Here is a 20278-nt window from a genome sequence, read left to right on the forward strand (position 1 = left end):
AAGGCCTCCTCCAACTTTTTCCACCCTAATTTATTTTGTGCCATCGTCATCCAAAATCTTCCAGATACCCTCTCGATCCCGTCGGCCCATCGCTCTATTGGTTTTCCTTTATTCCTTTTGGACCATTCCATTCGGTACTGCTTTAGACCATCTGTCATCTGTACGGGCTACGTCGCCTGCCCATCTCCATTTAAGTTTTAGGGTTTGCTCATCAATAATTTTGGTTTTTCTGCGAATAACTTTTATGTTTGTCGCGTAATTGAATTCCGAGAATACTTCGTATTTTCAGTATTAATATTGTATTATTCGAAACATATTTGCTGTATGACCTTGTAATCGTGATACATGAGTCTTGACAATTAACTCGGCTGCTCCCAATTCTCGAATCCACGCCCACGCATTTATTTATATCTAAAAATACGTACGCATGTATTTTGTTACTTGCGCCCGAACCCAATAACCTATCTCAATGTATATTCCACCATCTGAGATAGTAATCTCAATCCAAATGTTGTAACAAGTGTGCCAATAACCAATCAAGGGATTGTAATAGCCATCTGTAGATACAAGCTATCCATGGGAGGTGGTATCGGTGTCTGTGGATAGACCTTTGTATGAAAATGACAGTTGACGAATGCTCGATTTCAACGGTAAATCATTTTAACAGATTTTAACTTACACCAGTTTTTTAAATAATTAAAAAAAACTGTTTGGTTATGTTTTAAATGTATATGACATTTATATTTTTATGTTATTTGTATGGTTTATAAACCTTTACTTTATTTGGTTTACATTGATTATCAAATATGAGTGAAAACTCGGTAAACCGACAAAGAGCATTTTATCCGTCGCTAAAAATGGATTGTCTGCGTAGGGTTTGATTATTGGGATGCAGATAGGAGATCGATCGACTGTCACGGTGTGATCTCAGATTGTTTTCAATCTGAGATTGTGGATTGATTATTGGGTTTGGGCGGTAATATACAGAATTGTAGTAATTAATATCTATTGAAGATTTTTCTTGGCTATCAAACTATTTATTTACCGAGACGTTATATATCGCTGCCGTGTAATGCTTTCGAGGGAAATGTGATTAAATTTTTAAAGGCAAGGCCTGTAAAGTGTGGGACAGTATAGAGACCATAAGTTTGACACCAATTCTAAATAACTTTACTTATTATTATGACATTATGCTAATGTTCTTATTATATGACATTATAAAAATGAATATGATTTGCATGTCTATTTAAATATATGGCGGATTTTTATAATTAATCTATCTAATTGTATATATTAGCAAATAAACATTTCATTTCATAAGTTTTAACAACAATTATAAATAACTTTACTGTTCTTATTATATACATTAGGCATCATATTAATTACATACATTATGATAATTAATATGATGCTTATTTTAAATTAATGATTGTGCTGTTTGATCTGAATCTTTGCATATAAACGAATTACATATTATTATTATTTAACCAAGATGTTTTTGTATACGTCACAATGACAATTAAGTTTTGACAGCTTGACGTTTCGTACCCATGTATATTTTTCAAACGTCCACAGACCAACACTGCGCACTCCGATTAGTTTATCTACATTAATTTGTATGGTTTCTTGTTGTATACGTATGAATGTTGCTTTTTTTTATTAAATTTGTATAGTATTCTTGTCTCCCGATATTCCCATTTTTTTATTTTGACTACTATATCAATACTTACATTACCAGAGGGCTCGCTAGTGTGTTGCCGGCCTTTGAAGAATTGGTACTTTTTTTTTCAAAAAAATTAAAAACTAAAAGTCCAGCGCGAAGCCTGGCTTATCACCTGTCATCAATCATTTATGAACAAATGTCAGACTATTTATAATATTCATCTCATTATATTGTCTGTGGTAAACGGGTCATTTAAAAAAACAATTATAATGAATTCATTACACAATGTGGTCTTAGGGTCTTATTTAAAACGTCGATAAATATGAAATAATCATACACGCTTGCAGTGCCTACACTACTTTTTTTATATATTTCTACTTAAATAACATATAACTGTCTATAGTGTAGTATTTGAAAATATATTTACATTTATTATAAAATAAATCAGTGGCGCTACAACCTTTTTAGGTCTGGGCCTCAGATTTCTGTATCTGTTTCATGATCATTTGTCAATCTAATAGGCAGAACAACTCCTGTGAACATTCTTCATGGTAAATGGGGTAGAAGATGCAGAGAGACCCCACATCTCTACGCAACGCCAAGCCGCACGGAAAGACTGGTATTTGACGATTCGCTCTGAATCCCGTTTCGGAATCTTGCCCAAAGTCCTACGGTAGTAAAATTGTCATAGAAGCTTGCTCTATGTATTAGAAAGCTCAATTATTATATTTACCCATACAACCCTCTAAAGAACAAGCGCGTCCGTCGAATTGTTCCGGATAAAATATAAATCTTTATATATAATAAAAATAGCATATATTCGAGTAGGTACTCCAAATTCTTCCAATTGTCTCCAATCTTCGCAATTTCCAATCTTTCCATGCTATTTCTTTTATTTCATCTCCCCAGGTTTCTTCTTCCCTCTGCGCGATTCCGTTCCATCTCTTTGCTTCATCTGTCATCGCCGGTAATGTGACTGGCCCATTTGCACTTTAACTTTATAAAATATTAAAGAAAACATAAATAGGGTATTAAATCATAAAAACATTTTACAGAACTATGCAGCATCGACACCTCCAAAGCCTTCGTCAGCGCCGCCCCACACGACTCTCCAGAGGTCGGTCAGGGCGGCCGGCCCCTCCAGGGTCATACCACGGTTCTACTTCCCCAAGGGCCGGCCGCCGCCCGCCCATCAGCAGGACCACGCGCTACACAAAGTTCAGTCTGCCTTCGCTACATTTCCAAATAGTCAGGTAAGCTGTCAAAATTATGTTCAACACGACGTCGTGATTATTTAATTAAAATAATAATAAAAGTAATCATACTAAATTAATTGGGATTGAAAGAAAATATTATCAAAAGTTAAGTGAACGCAGGGCCGTGTTGCCCTAGTGGCTTCAGCGTGCGACTCTCATACCTGAGGTCGTAGGTTCGATCCCCGGATGTACACCAATGGACTTTCTTTCTATGTGCGCATAGCATTCATGGAACAGTGAAGGAAAACATCGTGAGGAAACCGGACATGTCTTAGAGAAAAAGTCGACGGCGTGTGTCAGGCACTGGAGGCTGATCACCTACTTGCCTATTAGATTTAAAAATGATCATGAAACAGATTCAGAAATCTGAGGCCAAGACGTAAAGAGGTTGTAGCGCCACTGTTTTTTTAAAGTAAACGCATGGCGCTTGAGGTAGCGCGGCTCAAATATAAGAGTCTTTCCTCTAACTTCGATTTTGTTCCCTTTGGAGTAGAGACTCTTGGGCCGTAGGGTTTAAATGCACAGGCATAAAGATTTAGGTTGGCACCTGGTAGTACCAGTGACCCCAGAACTGGTGCTTTCCTCGCTCAACGAATAAGTATCGCAATACAGCGAGGAAATGCTGCCAGCGTTAAAGGCACACTGGACCAAACTATTTAAATTTGTTTTTATTCAATTTTAATTATTTTTATTATTACTATGTTAGAAAATTGTAAACGCTATATATTTGGTTATAGTAAGGTTTTAATAAACAAACATAATAAAAACTTTTAAAAATTCACTAAAGTTCTTAAACAAAATTCGGTGGTTTTAATAATTTAATAAGTCTCTGGTTGTTCCACAGAACTTATAACAAAATACCAATTATCCGCGTTTCCGGTTTTGCATATAGTATTCCTAAAATAATTTTCTATAAAAAATAAATTTTAACCTCAATTATTTTTAATTGAAAATTGCACTTAAAAGCTGGATTTAAAGCTCGTTGTTTGCGAATGACAGTTGAATTCATATATTCAGCTTTCAGTCGACTGGGCTTAGCAAAACTATTGTACAACTGTGCTCGTTCTACCCGTATTAATTCAGTTAAAAGGCGATTTCTGTCGCGCACCACTACTATGTGGAACCAGCTGCCCACTAAAGTATTTCCGAACCAATTCGGCTGATGTTCCTTCAAGACGTACCAATTCTTAAAAGGCTGGCAGCGCGCTTGCGAGCGTCCATGGCGGTATCGCTTGACATCAGATGAGCCTCCTGCCCGTCTTAAAAATATATATATATCTTAATATATAATTACGTGTCACGTTGTTTGTCCGCTATGGACTCCTAAACTACCGAACCGATATCAATCAAATTTGGACACCGTGTGTAGTTTGATCCAATTTAAAAGATAGGATAGCTTACATCTCAATTTATACCCGCAATACTATTTTATTGCAAATATTTGTTTATTATTTGTTACAATTCTAACAGATGGCGCTGTTTTAAAAGTACCAACGTTTCACATAAGCTATCTACCTTTCACATAAGTTCTCCTACCGTTTCCTTTGAATAGTTTACTGCTATGTAATATAACAAAAACCTTAGCCACAGCAACGCTTGGCCGGTCTGCTAGTAGTATATAAATTGTGAAATTCAGCACATATCCTCTATCTACCATAGAAACCTTTGAGTTTTTATTTTCTTCTTTAATCTAGAGTCACAGCTTTTCTTACCTCGACACTGACATAAGTGTACATTTAAAATGAATAAATATTTAATTTAAAAAGCCGGTAGAAAAGAGACAGAGATACCAGTTCTTCTCACTCTGTGGCCTTATATGAGAACTGGCATTATTTTAGATAATTTAATAAATAATATTTGAATGTTGAACCTCATGTTACATTGAAATTTCATAGGTTCTCGAAACTACTTTAAATATTTAGTGAATTTAAATGTTCTATAAAGGTCACATGCTCTTAACCTGGATATTACCTGGAGGAACCTCTATTTTCAAGTATCATCCAATTTATTACTTTATGGTCGCAAATAGTCGGTCACGGCTTCCTAGACATTATCTAATATATAAAATTCTCGTGTCACAATGTTCGTTCCCATACTCCTCCGAAACGGCTCGACCGATTCTTATGAAATTTTTTATGCATATTCAGTAACTCTGAGAATCGGCTACAAACCCCTAAGTGATAAGGGGTGCCCCCAATTTTTTTTATTTTTTAGACTTTTTTTTGTGTTTATTTTTTTATGATACAGCATACAAAAATACATACCATCCTTCATTTTCATCTACCCTCTACAATCAACCCCTATTTTTTATTTGTTAGTTAAGAAGTTATAACTTCAACTCTGAGGTTTATATAGAGCAAAAATCACAGAAAATCCTAAATTCTTCATTCCGGAAAACACGAAAAGTGGGTATGTTCTAAAAAGTTAGGCTAAGTAAAATCACACTAAGAAGAAACAAAGCCCCTGTGGGGGCAGCTAGTTTTTTTATATGAAAGGTTTGGTATTTCAAAACTTTCGTTAAACGTAAATAAATCAATAAAGCTTTTTTATTACTTTGACGATTATTTAAATCATCCTAATCCTTGGGATTGATTTGCAAGTTCAAACAATTTGTATGACTCAAAACTTGGCGATTAAAAAGAGTGGTGGAGAGTTTGATGTACATGAAGTAGTAAACTCTACCAAGTTTAATTTAAACGCCTTTGAAAAAAGGCGTCGATATATAAATATAAAATGAAAAAGATACAATTGTTGTATATCAGCCAATAATAAAATATTCATGAGGCTTTGAGCGTTTATACGAACGTCTAGACATTTCTATTATTCACAAATTCAATTATATTATTCAAAGAAGTATTTATATCTTGACAATTTCGTCCCAAGTTCGGTGACAAAGAATTTTGCGACAATAGATGGCGTTAGTTCCACCTCAATAGCTCTAATCGTTATCCATCTTAATGTATCAGTATTTCATTCGGTGATGCGACCTTACAGCAGTATTGGCCTAGTGGCTTCAGCGTTCGAAGTTGTAGGTTCGATCCCCGGCCGTACACCAATGGATTTTCTATATGCGCATTTTCCATTCGCTCGAACGGTGAAAGAAAACTTTGTGACGTGGCTTTGTTTAAACCAAAACAGTCGACGGCGTATGTCAGGCGCAGGAGGCTGATCACCTACTTGCATATTAGATTGACAATCATGAAACACATAAAGAAATCTTAGACCTAAAACCCCTCCAAATTTAGGGGGAATCAAGATGGCTTGAGGAGTATTTAGGAGAATATTAGAGGGTCTTTTTTCAGAATAAAAAATCTTCAAAAACGCATGATTCTACGATTTTTGGAGATTATTTGACCCCCCCCCCCATGTAACTCGCCGTAACGTTTTTCAGTACCCTAGTACAGTACTGTACTCTTTACCATACAGTAAAACGTTTCGAGACCACCTTGTTACTAATATGTGGTGTAAGTCGAAAATAATATTAACAATAACGCGTAATTCAATCCCTGCCCGCATCGTAACGTTTTACAAAAGGACCCCCCCCCCCCTCCCAAAAAAAAAAACTCGTTACGTAATACTTGAACGCTCCCAAACCAACTAAATCATTACCTCAAGCGAGGCTATAACTGAAATATCAAAAAGCTATAATATTCCAAGATCGAAATTTTAACTTAACTTTCAAACCAAGTGTACAAGAAACACTTTAGGGGGTTTTCAGGGTTATCACTGATTTTACTAACCACGGGGTCTTTGATTTTCTTATTTGGTGCTTACGTCAACACTCAACAGTAATTATTTACTTGTTTACACATATTACACACACATTGTCTATGCTTGAAAACGAAATGCATTTTCGAGGATTGCTACAAAAAATTAATACGTTTTTGTACAATTATTTTTGAGAGCTTTGATTACTTTTGCTGACAAGAGGGGTAGGGGGGGGGATAAATTGCAGTAAATCTGCTGACGTAATACATGAACGGCCCCTTTATGAAAACTCAAAAATACCAATAGATCGAAGTATAGATCTATAAATAAAAAAATATGTGACTAAATACAAAATATAACTATATATATATATCTTTGTATTGGACGAAGTTAAAATGGAAATTCATTATTAAATCAACCGAATTTAGTCGGTCGTTAGCTTTGGTTAAACTAATCAATCATAACCCGGTTCAGTTATTCACAATAGAACGAAATTTATAATGCCTTTATTTTCATTTATTTAACATTCATTCTGACTAAATACCAAGCGGCATTTAATTTTAAAAAAAAATCATTCTAAGTTAATACACATTACAATGTATTTTTTAATTAGATTTGGGAACCCTTTTAAGTTTTTTAGCCGACATCACAGGAGATCGAAGAGCTGGCAGCTACCTCGGACAAAGAATTAGTCTAGCTATTCAAATGGGGAACGCTGCCAGTATCTTCGGAACCTTGCCTAAAGGGACTCCTTTTAATAATATATTTTAAGGTTAGTTATTGTTCTTTTTGGAACGAAGTTCCTTATCGCGCGTTGTAAAAGGGGGCTAGACGGAAAAAATTCTTACGAAAAGTTGTCACGACACTTTTTTGCTATTTGCTATTGTAATATACCGGTTATCGTCCGATCACCGAAGTTAAGCAACGTCGGGCGAGATCAGTACTTGGATGGGTGACCGCCTGGGAACACCTCGTGATGTTGGCTTTTTTTTTTTCGTCGTAAGATTGGTGTCGAGAAAATCTATCATACTGTTACGATACCAATTAACATATAAATTAATCGAAAGGAATTTCGTTCCATCCGGGTGTCCCTTGACACCTCTAAAGTTTTTTGTATTTATTACATAAGCATTTTATATGTTTTCGTGTCGAATATATTATAGAATATTGATTTGTATATGTCGTTTTTGAGTTTTTGTGATTAAAGTCGTAAACCGACTTTAAAAAAAAATGTGTCAGGGGCAACACTGCCCAAAAAAACCCATTTAAAATGTATAAAAATACTCACATCAACTTCCCCCAAAAGACATGACGGGTTGGAGGCTGAACGCCCATTGGCAAATCTAAAGCCTACATTAAAGGTTGTAGCGCCACTGGTATAACGAGATTAGGTAAACTATTTGAATTTAATTGACGTAATAAATCTCCACTGCAATGCGATGTTCTCACTCGATTGATGCAATGCTGTGCAAATTATGACAGCATTTTATTTGCATTTTGCAAGTCTGCGCTATTACATAGTTTCTTTACATTTTTTTTAATACATCTGTATTCATTGAGACGTGGAACATTACGATCTAGCTTAACTTAAGACTACTAAGTAATTTAAGTCTAATTTACTAAAAAAAACGTGTGTGAATTTATGTATGTACGCGTTAGAATTTATACTTCTTTGGCGTAACAAGATAAAAATCTTTTCACAAAATTTATTCTACTATTTATTATATTCTATAATTTACTTTCATCATTTTTCCCTAACGCGCCAAAAGAAGTATAACTTCAAAAGGATATGTCTTACAGTCTCTATTAAGGGGAAGACACTCTGTTCTTGTGTACTATTTATCCACTGTTTTCTGTTTTGTTCTTTTTAATCTTCTCACCTGGCCCGTGGTGTCTAGTTGACTAGCCTCGACATTCACGTGACGGTGGTCTTTGTTAAATGTTTCTCCACGTGATCTGCAGAGAAATGAATAGGTCCTTATAAGAACTAAAGTCACTGACATAGCAAAAAAGGCGTATAAGCTTGGCACATTGCCCGAAAAACGAATGGCGGATGGGGTAAAACTCTCAGAATGAAGACCGAGGAAAGGTCGGCGTTGGACATTCTCCCTCTAAGCGGACAGATAACCCGGCGTTAGATGCAAAGCGCTGGTCTTACGGGAAATTTAGGGGAGAGCTGATGTCCAGCAGTTTGACTGGTTCATCACTAGCCGTGCACTAGGGTTTACCCCGAACTTGTTCTGTGATAGCGTGCTCTTCAATGAATAAAGAACCAAAGTTCATTTAGACCCAATGGACAAACCCATGGACTTTCTATTCGCGCATTTAACATTCGCACGTACGAAGGAAAACGTGAGGTAACCGGCATGCCTTAGACCCTTGAAGGCTGAAGTACTTCCAAATCAATGCGACTTAGGGTCCTTTAAGAGTCAACAAATTCTAAAAAGGCATCGCAACTCTTCTGACATTAAGAGTGTCCATGGTAACGTCAGGTGTACCTGAACCCATTTGCCCCCCTGTTCTTCTGATAACCTACTTGACTATATAGGCCCAGACCTAAAAAGTTGTTGCGCCCTTTTTCCCTTTATTAAACGCCTAAAGTGTGCAATATTCAAGCATAAATGTGAAAAAGATATTCTGTCATAGCCGAATTCTTGGCACAGATCTATTAATTTCAAAGTTTACGATTCCAACTATCTTAATATATTTTGGCAGAGGTCGTCACATGTTTTGCATGCAATACTTTTGAAGAACGCGAAAACTATTTAACAGATTTCAATGAAATTACCTCTATATAAACTTAATCTTTTCAATTATTAATAAAGGTGGATGTTTGGACTACCAAACTTTTATGTGGTGGTGGATTCATATAATATTAAATACATAAGATACACAATATTGCTAATGTGAACTCTGCGAACATACTGGGTGGCGCAAAAGTAAAGACCCTATTTGGTTCAGCTATAACATTTTTTATAAATTAGAAAACTAGGTTTTTTTAAATGTATATTTGTGCCATTAAATTTCGTACCATTAGGATTTAAAGATGATGTCTTTTAAATGGTGACCTCCAGAGTTTATGCACATTTGAGCCCTATTTATGACATTTTGCATAACTTGCCGTAATACTTCCTGCGATATGTTCCTTGTTTCTTGATGAATGTTTTCTTTTAGAGCTGCGAGAGTCTGTGGCTTGTTCACATACACCCGAGATTTTAAAAAACGCCAAAGAAAGAAGTCTGGACTCGTCAAATCGGGTGATCTTGCAGGAAATCGTCGACGAAATTCACGTTGTGTTTTTATCACTGATGATTTATTCCGTAAGAACATTGACACGATTATTCCACGGTCCTGGGGAGTAAAACGGTCCATGTTTATTTTCAGTGTATTTTACAATTTGTTCACTACACAATTTTCAACAACAGAATGAAAACTATCGTTATATAAAACAAAATAAACAAATTTTCTTTAGTGCCATTACTTTTGCGCCACCCGTTATAAAGATGTCGATAGTGGAATCAGCATTCAGTAGGAGGGGATCTATGCAACAGACTGGTTCTGGCCCTTGGAATCGCAAACCACCTTGGCCTTCGCCGTTGCACATGTCCCCTAGGGACAAAGAAACCAAGTCCTGGAGAGCACTTGGGTTGCTCACCAGCCCTGCGATTCTGTAACTCACTTTTCGAACTCACACAGCGGTTTTCGCATCGGCGGTCGTTCTCAAATCAGTCGTGAAGCAGTCATTTTATGATTTGGCATTCTGTAAAGGTGGAAGCTTGTAGTTTATTGTTTATCTTTATTTACTAAAACTTAAAAAAATTATAAAACTAAAGTAATAATGTTTCGAAAGGTTTTAACAATAACAAACTATTTTTAACAATGAGGTAAACTACCTGGTAACTAAGCAATCTTTAGATGAGATTTGCATTTTGACATGCCTAAATTGAATAACTAAATATAGTTCTAACAATAAATGGGGTAGCACCGAGAACAAAAGAGTGGACGGCAAGCAATCACAATAGGAACTGTCACCCGCTAAGGCTAGCGCGAGCATCAGTCACGCAACTCACGCGCATTCCAGCCTTGCGATTCTGTAACTCACTTTTCGAACTCACACAGCGGTTTTCGCATCGGCGGTCGCTCTCAAATCAGTCGTGAAGCAGTCATTTTATGATTTGGCATTCTGAAAAGGTGGAAGCTTGTAGTTTATTGTTTATTGGCAGCTCTACCATAGGTCTATTGTAAGTCCCGTCTTGTTTCTAATGTATTGAACTCCACCCACTTAGACATATAGTGTTATATTGAAGCCACGAATCAAGAGTTGATTGAAAATATCACAAACTAGCTGACCCGGCAAACATTTGTTTTGCCATGTATATTATGTCTAGGAAATATTATTTTAGTTCAATAAAAATAACTATCCACTATAATACAAAATAGCGGTTGATCGTAAAGGGTTGAAAATTTGGGGTTGAATGTATTTTTGTATGCTGAATCATAAAAAAAAAAAACAAAAAAATTGTCCAAAATATAAAAATAAATATTTTGCGGTGGACACCCCTTATCACTTAGGGGTATGAAAAATAGATAGTAACCGATTCTCAGAGCTACTGAATATGCATATAAAATTTGATAAAAATCGGTCAAGCCGTTTCGGAGGAGTATGGTAACTTCGTATAACTTTGTGACACGAGAATTTTTTATGTTATATACTAGCTGACCGGGCAAACGTCGTTTTGCCATGTATATCATTTATAATAAAAAAAATAGGGGTTGATCGTAGAGGGGTGACAGTTAGGGGTTGCATGTATTTTTTAATGCTGTATCAAAAAAAAACAGAAAAAAATATCTAAAAATAAAAAAATATATATTTAGGGGTGGACTACCCTTAACATTTAGGGGGATGAAAAATAGATGTTGTCCGATTCTCAGACATACCCAATATGCATACAAAATTTCATGAGAATCGGTCGAGCCGTTTCGGAGGAGTTTAACCACAAACACCGCGACACGAGAATGTTATATATTAGATAGAGTAGATACTTTCTCAGTTACCAAGTAATGACACGCTTTTGTCTAGCGTGTTCCCATTTTACGGTTCTGATATTGGGATATTACCAAGATTTCCAAGCGTGACACACTTACAAAAAGAAATCCATGAACAGTTTGACAAAAACGCGAGACATTTTCATTTGAAGGTAGCCCTGTACTATACCAGATAATACTGGAAGATTTAATAATCTCTATTTCAATTGATAATTATTAATTATACATTTATTTTATTTTAATTAAAATCTGCTCTGCGTAAAGTGAACTTACCATCTACTGGTGTATCTCTTTCAAATTAAAATATGCCTAATGATAAATATGATAACAATTTCACAGTTTTACGCTATATTTAACATAATGAAACTATCTATAACTATCTATACATAAAGGGTGCGTGTACTTATGTACCCGCGTAAGAAGTTATACTTCTTTGGCATTATTAAAAATAGTTTTTGATTGTTTGCAAATAATTAATCAAAGACTGGAAAAGGAGTCATTATATAATAAAGTTCAGTTTACATTTGAAAAATTAAATAAATACATATTTATTATTATTCTCTTACATTAAGTGTAGCATAAATTCTATTATTATTCGAATGTTGTTTTTAAATTATGTCCAATGCCGTAGCATCTTCCGTGGGCAACTTCATTCTGTTAATTTTGTGTCACGGTGCGCGCGCATTGTAAAATTTCACTCTCATAAATTTTTCATAACGCGCCTAAAGAAGTATAACTTCAACAATTTACTTTTTGTTCCTCCCGTACAAAACGCCAATTTCATATTTAAAGACCTAATATTTTGTACTCTAAGTCTAGTGTCGGTACTACCCTAATCCCGATATAACAATTAAATACTTACTTGGGTCACACAAACGCCACGTGACAATAGCCTATAAAACTCGTTACAAAAATGTCGTATGAGATGTATCTTCACCTATCACTTAAGTCCTTTTTGAGATAAATAGGCTGGTTAAGGCGTGACCTACTTTCGCAGGTCAATAACCCCGGAAGGGGCTCGGCCCTCGGGGTGATTGGAGATAGACAATCATAATAACTAGGCATACATAGATTATATCGCACCCACAAAAACTGTTTTATTATATATATATATATGTTTTATTATTTGAGTTTTGTATATTATATATATACAATATTTTCTAGGTTTCGCCCATTAAATCAATTACCAGTCTTTAGTCAATCAATCAGTAAAGTCACTGTAATTCAAATTATGCCCTTTCAACGTAAGATCATCTGAACAATGCATTGAGAAAAATCAGAGAAAAAAAAAGAGAAATAGAAAAATATGGATGAGGTTTTAACCCTAAAAGAGAACATGCAATACTAGACCGATAAAAAAACTAACTAAAATTTTTACAACTTATACTAACACAACTAATACTCATATTAAGAAATGCTAACAAACAAATTTTTGTATGTATTCATTAATGAGCAAGTGGCCTAGTGGCTTCATCGTGCGACTCTCATCCCTGAGATCGTAGGTTCGATCCCCGGCTGTGCACCAATGGACTTTCTATGTGCGCATTTAACCGCTCGAACGGTGAAGGAAAACATCTTGAGGAAACCGGCTTGCCTTAGATCCAAAAAGTCGAAATGTGTCAGGCGCAGGAGGCTGATCACCTACTTGCATATTAGATCGACAAATGACCATGAAACAGATACAGAAATCTGAAACCTAAAAAGGTTTTAGCGCCACTGATTTTTTAAAAAATAAATAAAAAGACAGTTTCAATACTACGATAACTTATAACCATTATGGTCTAAGATCCCGCTATACAACGACCTTCACCGAGATGCTTATTTAATGAAACTTATTTTATATTTAATTTAATATGTCAATAAATATAATCCATATGGGTTGCCAAGCAAATTTCAGTCCAGAGTATTTTTAATTCATATAAAAAAGTTCAAAAAATGTACTACATGCAAATTATAAAAAAAATTTTTTTTTTAAATATGAATTAAAAATACTCTGGACTGAAATTTGCTTGGCAACCCATATGGATTATATTTATTGACATATTAAATTATATATAAAATAAGTTTCATTAAATAAGCATCTCGGTGAAGGTGTATAGCGGGATCTTAGACCATTAGTAAAATATAGCAACACTGTTTACGCTCCGTCAATGACACATGTCATCACGCCCTATATACATAATGGCGGAAGTCGACAGCCCACCCAAGAGACTCCTTTCACTTGCAACTCTAGTCTCTATTACGTACATATAAGGTTCTGTTTTGCAATGGAATACACAACGGTCCAATGCCCATATGAATGTTGCAAACTGCATTCAAATTACAATGTTAATTTTCTAAGTATCACTTTATACGTGAAGGTATTAGATTTCCTCCCTGAGGTACACATGAAAGTTTTACGTGCGAAATTTTAATCGATAAAAATAATAATCAAATTTAAGAGTCTTTCCTCCAACTTTGATTCTGTTCCCATTGGAGTAGAGACTCTTGTGCCGTGGGGTTCAAGGGCACAGGCACTAATTAAAGATTTATGTTGACGACTGTTAGATAGTACCGGCGACCTCAGAGCTGGTGATTTCCTCCTTGAAAGATTAAGTATCGCAACACAGCGAGGAATCGCTACTAGCATTAAAGGTACACTGCCATAGGGACTAAACTTTTTAAATTTGTTTAATTTTCTATCTATTAATTTTTAATAATTAATATTATTATTACTATGTATGTAAATATTTTAAATACTGTATATTTCTTTGTGGTATATTAGATACACACACATAATATTTATTCTCCGGAACTTATGATATGAATGGAAAAAATTGTGTTGGATGGATCATTTATCGTGGTAAGATCAGCTCTGAACTGACAATATTTATTTTGAGTAGTGTTGAACTTTCAGCACCACTTCAATTTTTAGACTTTCTTTCACGATGTTTATTTTTGTACAAGTTTTAATTGAGCAGTTTTGGCCAAGCGGGTTCGGCGTGCGACTCTCATCCCTGAGGTCGTAGGCTCGATCCCCGGCTGTGCACTTTATTTCTATGTGCGCAACATTCGCTCGAACGGTGAAGGAAACCGACATGTCTTAGACCCAAAAAGTCGACGGCGTTTCAGGCACAGAAGACTGATCACCTACTTGCCTATTAGATTGAAAAATGATCATGAAACAGATTCAGAAATTTGAGGCCCTACACCAAAAGAGGTTGTAGCACCACTGATTTTTTTTATGGCGCATTTTTTTATAACTTGTCTCTGGACAAAGACAATTTAACATTACGATCTAGCTAGAGTAATAAGTAATTTAAAAATAACATAATGTCCAACACTACTTACATCATTAAGGAGAAAACACTGTTCTTGTGTATTATTATTTTTAATTGCGCACATAAAAAGAGAATGACAATCTAAACAGACCCTGATGATGTTAAATTTGATTTTCCTTTGCGTCTGTTTTTATTTCTGTTTATACAATTGGTCCTTCGAGCCGGGTCATATATTGACTTAGTTTAAAGAAGAACTATTGAATCAATTTATTTTATAATTAACAGCAAATTTTAACGTACCAGCTAAAGCAAAATTTATAATTAAACAACTTAATATTAAAATCATAACGTTAATTTCCCAAATTAGGTCACTTAGTGTGAAAACACTTACTCATCGCGTCGTTAATGTACAACATTTATCGCTTTCAGACGCTTTACTTTTGAAATTAACTATATTTATATTGTCATTCATTATATTATTCAAAGCTGAAGATATTTCTTTATTGACGTTCATAAGTGTACATTGTGTTACCTAAATGATTTTGACTTTGATTTTGTTTGTTTGTTCGTGTACACTTGCTGATTTGTTACACAATTTGTCATGTTTCATGGGTGATCATTTTAATATTTTTTTTACTTTCTTCGAAAAACCCAAAAAATCACTTGGATCTTCATACTGTAAATATCAATAAATTATATATACTTTAATACAATTATATATATTCTAACACAAGGTCATTCAATACAAATAGAAAAAAAAACTAATTTAAAAAGTTTGGTCCTTGGGGCGTCCATAAATTACTAGAGGTGTTTTTTTTTAATTTTCTGTAGCTCCCTCCCCCCCTGGTGAGATGTCGTGAGATTTTATTCAACCCCCTCCCCCAACCCCCAATCTCACGTGAGATTTTTCAAAATGTGGGTTTCTTAAGTAAACGCGTTGGATTGTTATTGTAAAAAGAAAGAAAAAATTGCTTCGTGCTTTTATTTTCGACTAAAACAAAATAAGTAAAATGTTGAGCGTTTAGGTATGGAGTTAGCGGGAAGTTGCAGAGATGGCCTTTAGGGTCAACCATTTTCCTAAAAAAAAATTTCAATCAGAAAAAAAATTGCGTGATATTTGCCGAGACCCCCCTCTCTCCAACGTAAGATTAAATGAGATTTGGCTGACCCCCTCCCCCCCTTAAACACCTCACGTAATTTATGGACGTCCCCTTGTGGCAGTGTACCTTTAATGGTGGCAGCAGTTCCTCTCTGTATTGCGATACTTATTCGTTGAGCGAGGAAAGCACCAGTTCTGGGGTCACCGGTACTACCTACCAGGCGCCAACTTTAATCTTTAATTAGCTGTGCACTTGAACCCCACGGCCCAAGAGTCTCTACCTCAAAGGGAACAAAATCGAAGTTGGATATTAATTAATTTTTAACTCTTAATGTATTTTCTATATATATTATAATTTAACTATATTTTTAAAGGTTCCTCGGGAGAGTTTCAAACACATAGTCAAAGCCTGCGAGTGCCCACTATACTGGAAGATGCCTTTGTTCCTTGCAACGCAGCAGAACCTCCACGCTCCAGTGGATGGTCACAAATTCATAGACTTTTGGAGAGAGTGAGTATTATTATACATTTTATATATATAAAATTATCTTCACTATCTTCGTACTCATACTCCTCCGAAACGGCTCGACCGATTCTTATGATTTTTTTATGCATATTCAGTAAGTCTGAGAATCGGCTACTATCAGCTATCTTTCAAAGCCCTAAGTAATAAGGGGTCTCCACCCCAAAACTTTTTTTTTTTTAATTTTTTTTGTTATTCCTTTTTTTATGATACAGCATTCAAAAATACATACAACCCTTAATTTTCATCTATCTTCTACGATCAACCCCTATTTTTATTAATGTTAATAAAAATGTTTCCTAGAAATAATATTACCCATATTTGATTGAGATTTGAGATTGCCGGGTCAGCTAGTATTTTATAAAAGTGCGCACCACTACTATGTGAAACCAGCTGGCCACTGAAGTATTTCCGAACCAATTCGACTTAGGGTGCTTTAAGAAAAGAGCGTGCCTATTCTTAAAAGGCCGGCAACGCATTGCGTGTGCAATGTGTTTGTCCATGGGCGGCGTTATCACTTAACGTCAGATGAGCCGCCTGCCTCTTATTACAAAAAAAAAGTCAAAGTGGCAATTTAAGGCTAATTTTGACATAATATGTCAAAAGTCCACTGTATTTTTTGTTGGAATCTCAAAGATTTTAAAATAAAACTTGTATTTGTTTAATTCTAGATATTTTACTTAGTTTATTTAAGATCTAGAAATGAGCTTAAAATATAAACCTTCATTTAAATAAAGCGCAATCTAATAAGCTAAAAGCCTTTTAAAGAAAGTAGGCTGTATCTTGAAAAATCATTCCAATTAAGTCTTATTTTTCACTTAAGATTTTTCTTTTACTTGCTATTTTAATATTTTCTTTTAATAACGCACAAAAAGGTACACTGCCACATGGACCAAACTTTTTAAATTTGTTTTATTTTTTTAATCATTATTACTATTAAGAATATTGTAAATGCTGTATATTTTTGTGTTGGGAAATAAATAATATACTATATAGATAGTGATATTTTTAGCATAAGCTAAATTAAAAAAAAAAGATCTCAAATTTTAAACTAGAATAAAAAGTGTTAGTTATTTCGACTATGTATTTGCGTGTTGTTCCCACGAGAATGTAAGTGCGTGCTCCTATTAACACCATGCCTCCTGCTGATAGAGGACAAATCTTTGTTTTTAATTTATTTCATTATTATTAATTACTTAAGATGTCATGTGGAACATGATGTAATGGTTGCAGCTCTTTACAAACGTTGTGTAAAAGAAAAAACTTGGCGATTAAAAAGAGTGGCGGAGAGTTTATTGCCAGTTCTTCTCCGTTCTACGCCCATGATTTGAGAACTGGCAGTAAATGTAAAATTAAAATTATAGTAAAATTATAAGCATGTTTGTATATTTCTTTTTCACACCATCACACAAAACCTGAATTAGGTATTACTATATGTATTTATGTAAATGTTTGAACCGTTTTGTATATTATATATTCCTTCTTTGGCTATATCTTTATGTCAGCTGTATTGCGTCATAAATAAAAACCCTTCTTTTTCAGAATGAGTACAACGTGTCACGACCAAGCTTCAAGATTCGTGTACATCTTAACAAGAGGCAAAAGCAATACTCTCTCGCCAGAGGACTTCGTTCCTTTAGTCCAGGATGTTGTGGATACACATCCCGGCCTTTCCTTCTTGAAGGAAGCCACGGAGTTCCACTCAAGATATGTTCATACTGTAAGTAATTCTAATTATTTATTTATTTATTTATAGCCTTATATCAGAACACAAAATATATACATTATAACTGTTATTTTTATTAATCTACTAGCTGACCCGGCTAACTTCGTTCCGCCTTAATAATAATATCGTTGTTACTTTAGTTAAACTTATTTTAGGATTTCATTAAGGTGATAACTTTTTTTGCAAATAGAGAAATGTTTTATTGCTTGCCATTGCAAAAGAAGAATGGCAGTTTTACACATTAGGCCTCTTCTCTCTAACGCCAATATTGCGATACTGCATGTTAAAGCACTTTCTGCTTTACAACATTTTTTGATGAGGTAACACATGTTTTCGATCAAGATCAAAGCCTGGTTATGCATCTCCTCATTTACCTCAAGTTCGGAATTTCTTGAAGTGACACGAATTCGACGTAAAATGATGCGTAGTTTTGTCAACAAATGTCACCACATGCCGTGTGCATTCGTAAAATTAATTAATTAATTTATTGTTATTCGATAACTTATCCGATATTTTATTACTTATTCTGCTATTCGGAGTGGAGAAAAATCCATCAAAAAAGACATAACTAACATCGGTCCAGCCGATCTCGAGTTATAAGTGTTGTAACAAACACGACTTTCTTTTATATATATAAAAGATGATAACTGATTCTGTGTGCCTACGGGCAAAGGCCTCCCCCATTGTCCTCCATTCTTCCTTATGGTAAACCAATCTCGTCCAGGTCTTAGTCTTTCCTGCCATTTCCACGATTTCATCGGCCCACCTCTTAAATTGCCTACCTTTGTTTCTTTTATGGCCTCTTGGTTGCCATAGTGTAACAATTTTGCTCCATTTTTCTGCTCCTCTTATGGTATGTCCAGCCCATTTCCATTTTAGTACTTTTGTTTTTTACACAACGTCAGCAAACCCTGTTTTATCTCTTAATTGTTACTAATTTTATCAATTCTTCTTTTCTTTATTATGCCTCTTTCCTCTCTGGGTTACACTTAATCTTTCGCACAGTAATTCTAATAGTAGACCAGAATTAAGAATATACCTATTAGAGCCAGGACCAGTTCTGGAGTATTTTTTTTTTTTTTTTGGCATTTGCGAATCTTTGATGATCACTTTCCCAGCGGCTTAATCCCCTTACATTGTGGGGTCTCTCTGCATCTTCTACCGCATTTACCATTGAGACAGCTGAGTTTCATCAATCATCAGGGCAGATTATGAGACGTTTTTTAAGGCAGTTTTTACCTGTTATGTTCATAGTTTTTTTCTATTAAAATAAAATTTCTTTTGTCACTGTCACTGTGAGAATAGAAAATAACTACAACAATTTTTTTTTATTTTTTTTTATGGCTCTGGCACGATTTGTGCATTAGCCAGCGTCAAGTATAGGATTTTTTATAATTCGTGCTTGTCTTTAAAATTCGACCGTGTCCTCCATGTACGGTTTAGGCACTCGCCCGGTACCGCACAACCCTCCCAAAGGCCGAGAACAAATTTAAATTAAATTAAAACTTGCCCTCGAACCGGGAATCGAACCCGGTGCCACTTAATAAGACCGCTAGGCTATGAGGCCCCTGCTACAACAATTGGTAATAATAATTTCGGAAGATCGGTGAAAGAATAGATCTTAAAACATCTAGGCTTACGGCGCCACAGATTACAGAGACTAATCTTTTAAGGTTGTTTTAAGAACTAATCTTTTAAGATTAGTTTAGCAAGAGTATTAAATTGAAGAGTCTTTCCTCCAACTTCGGTTTTGTTCCCTTTGGAGTATAGACTCTTGGGACATGGGATTCAAGTGCACAGGTGCTAATTAAAGGTTTAAGTTGATGCCTGGTAGATAGTACTGGTGACCCCAGAGCTGGTGCATTCCTTTACGAATAAGTATCGCAATTTTTTTTTTTTGAGTTTATGGCCTGGTATCTAGACCTTTAGGCCAATAAGTATCGCAATACAGCGAGGGAATGCTGCCAGCGTTAAAGGTACACTGCCACTGGGACCAA

General features: G+C 35.2%; 1 protein-coding gene across 1 annotated transcript in view; it reads left to right on the top strand.

The window, feature by feature from the left end:
* Positions 1-20278, top strand: part of LOC125061745 — a 102756-nt gene that overhangs the window by 71831 nt on the left and 10647 nt on the right. Inside the window, exons 2-4 of the mRNA XM_047667328.1 lie at positions 2719-2916; positions 16407-16543; positions 18098-18275. Of these exons, the coding sequence (XP_047523284.1) occupies positions 2719-2916; positions 16407-16543; positions 18098-18275 (513 nt within the window). The remainder of the gene's footprint in view (positions 1-2718; positions 2917-16406; positions 16544-18097; positions 18276-20278) is intronic.

Source organism: Pieris napi, chromosome 24, assembly GCF_905475465.1.
Source record: "Pieris napi chromosome 24, ilPieNapi1.2, whole genome shotgun sequence".
Lineage (NCBI taxonomy): Eukaryota > Metazoa > Arthropoda > Insecta > Lepidoptera > Pieridae > Pieris > Pieris napi.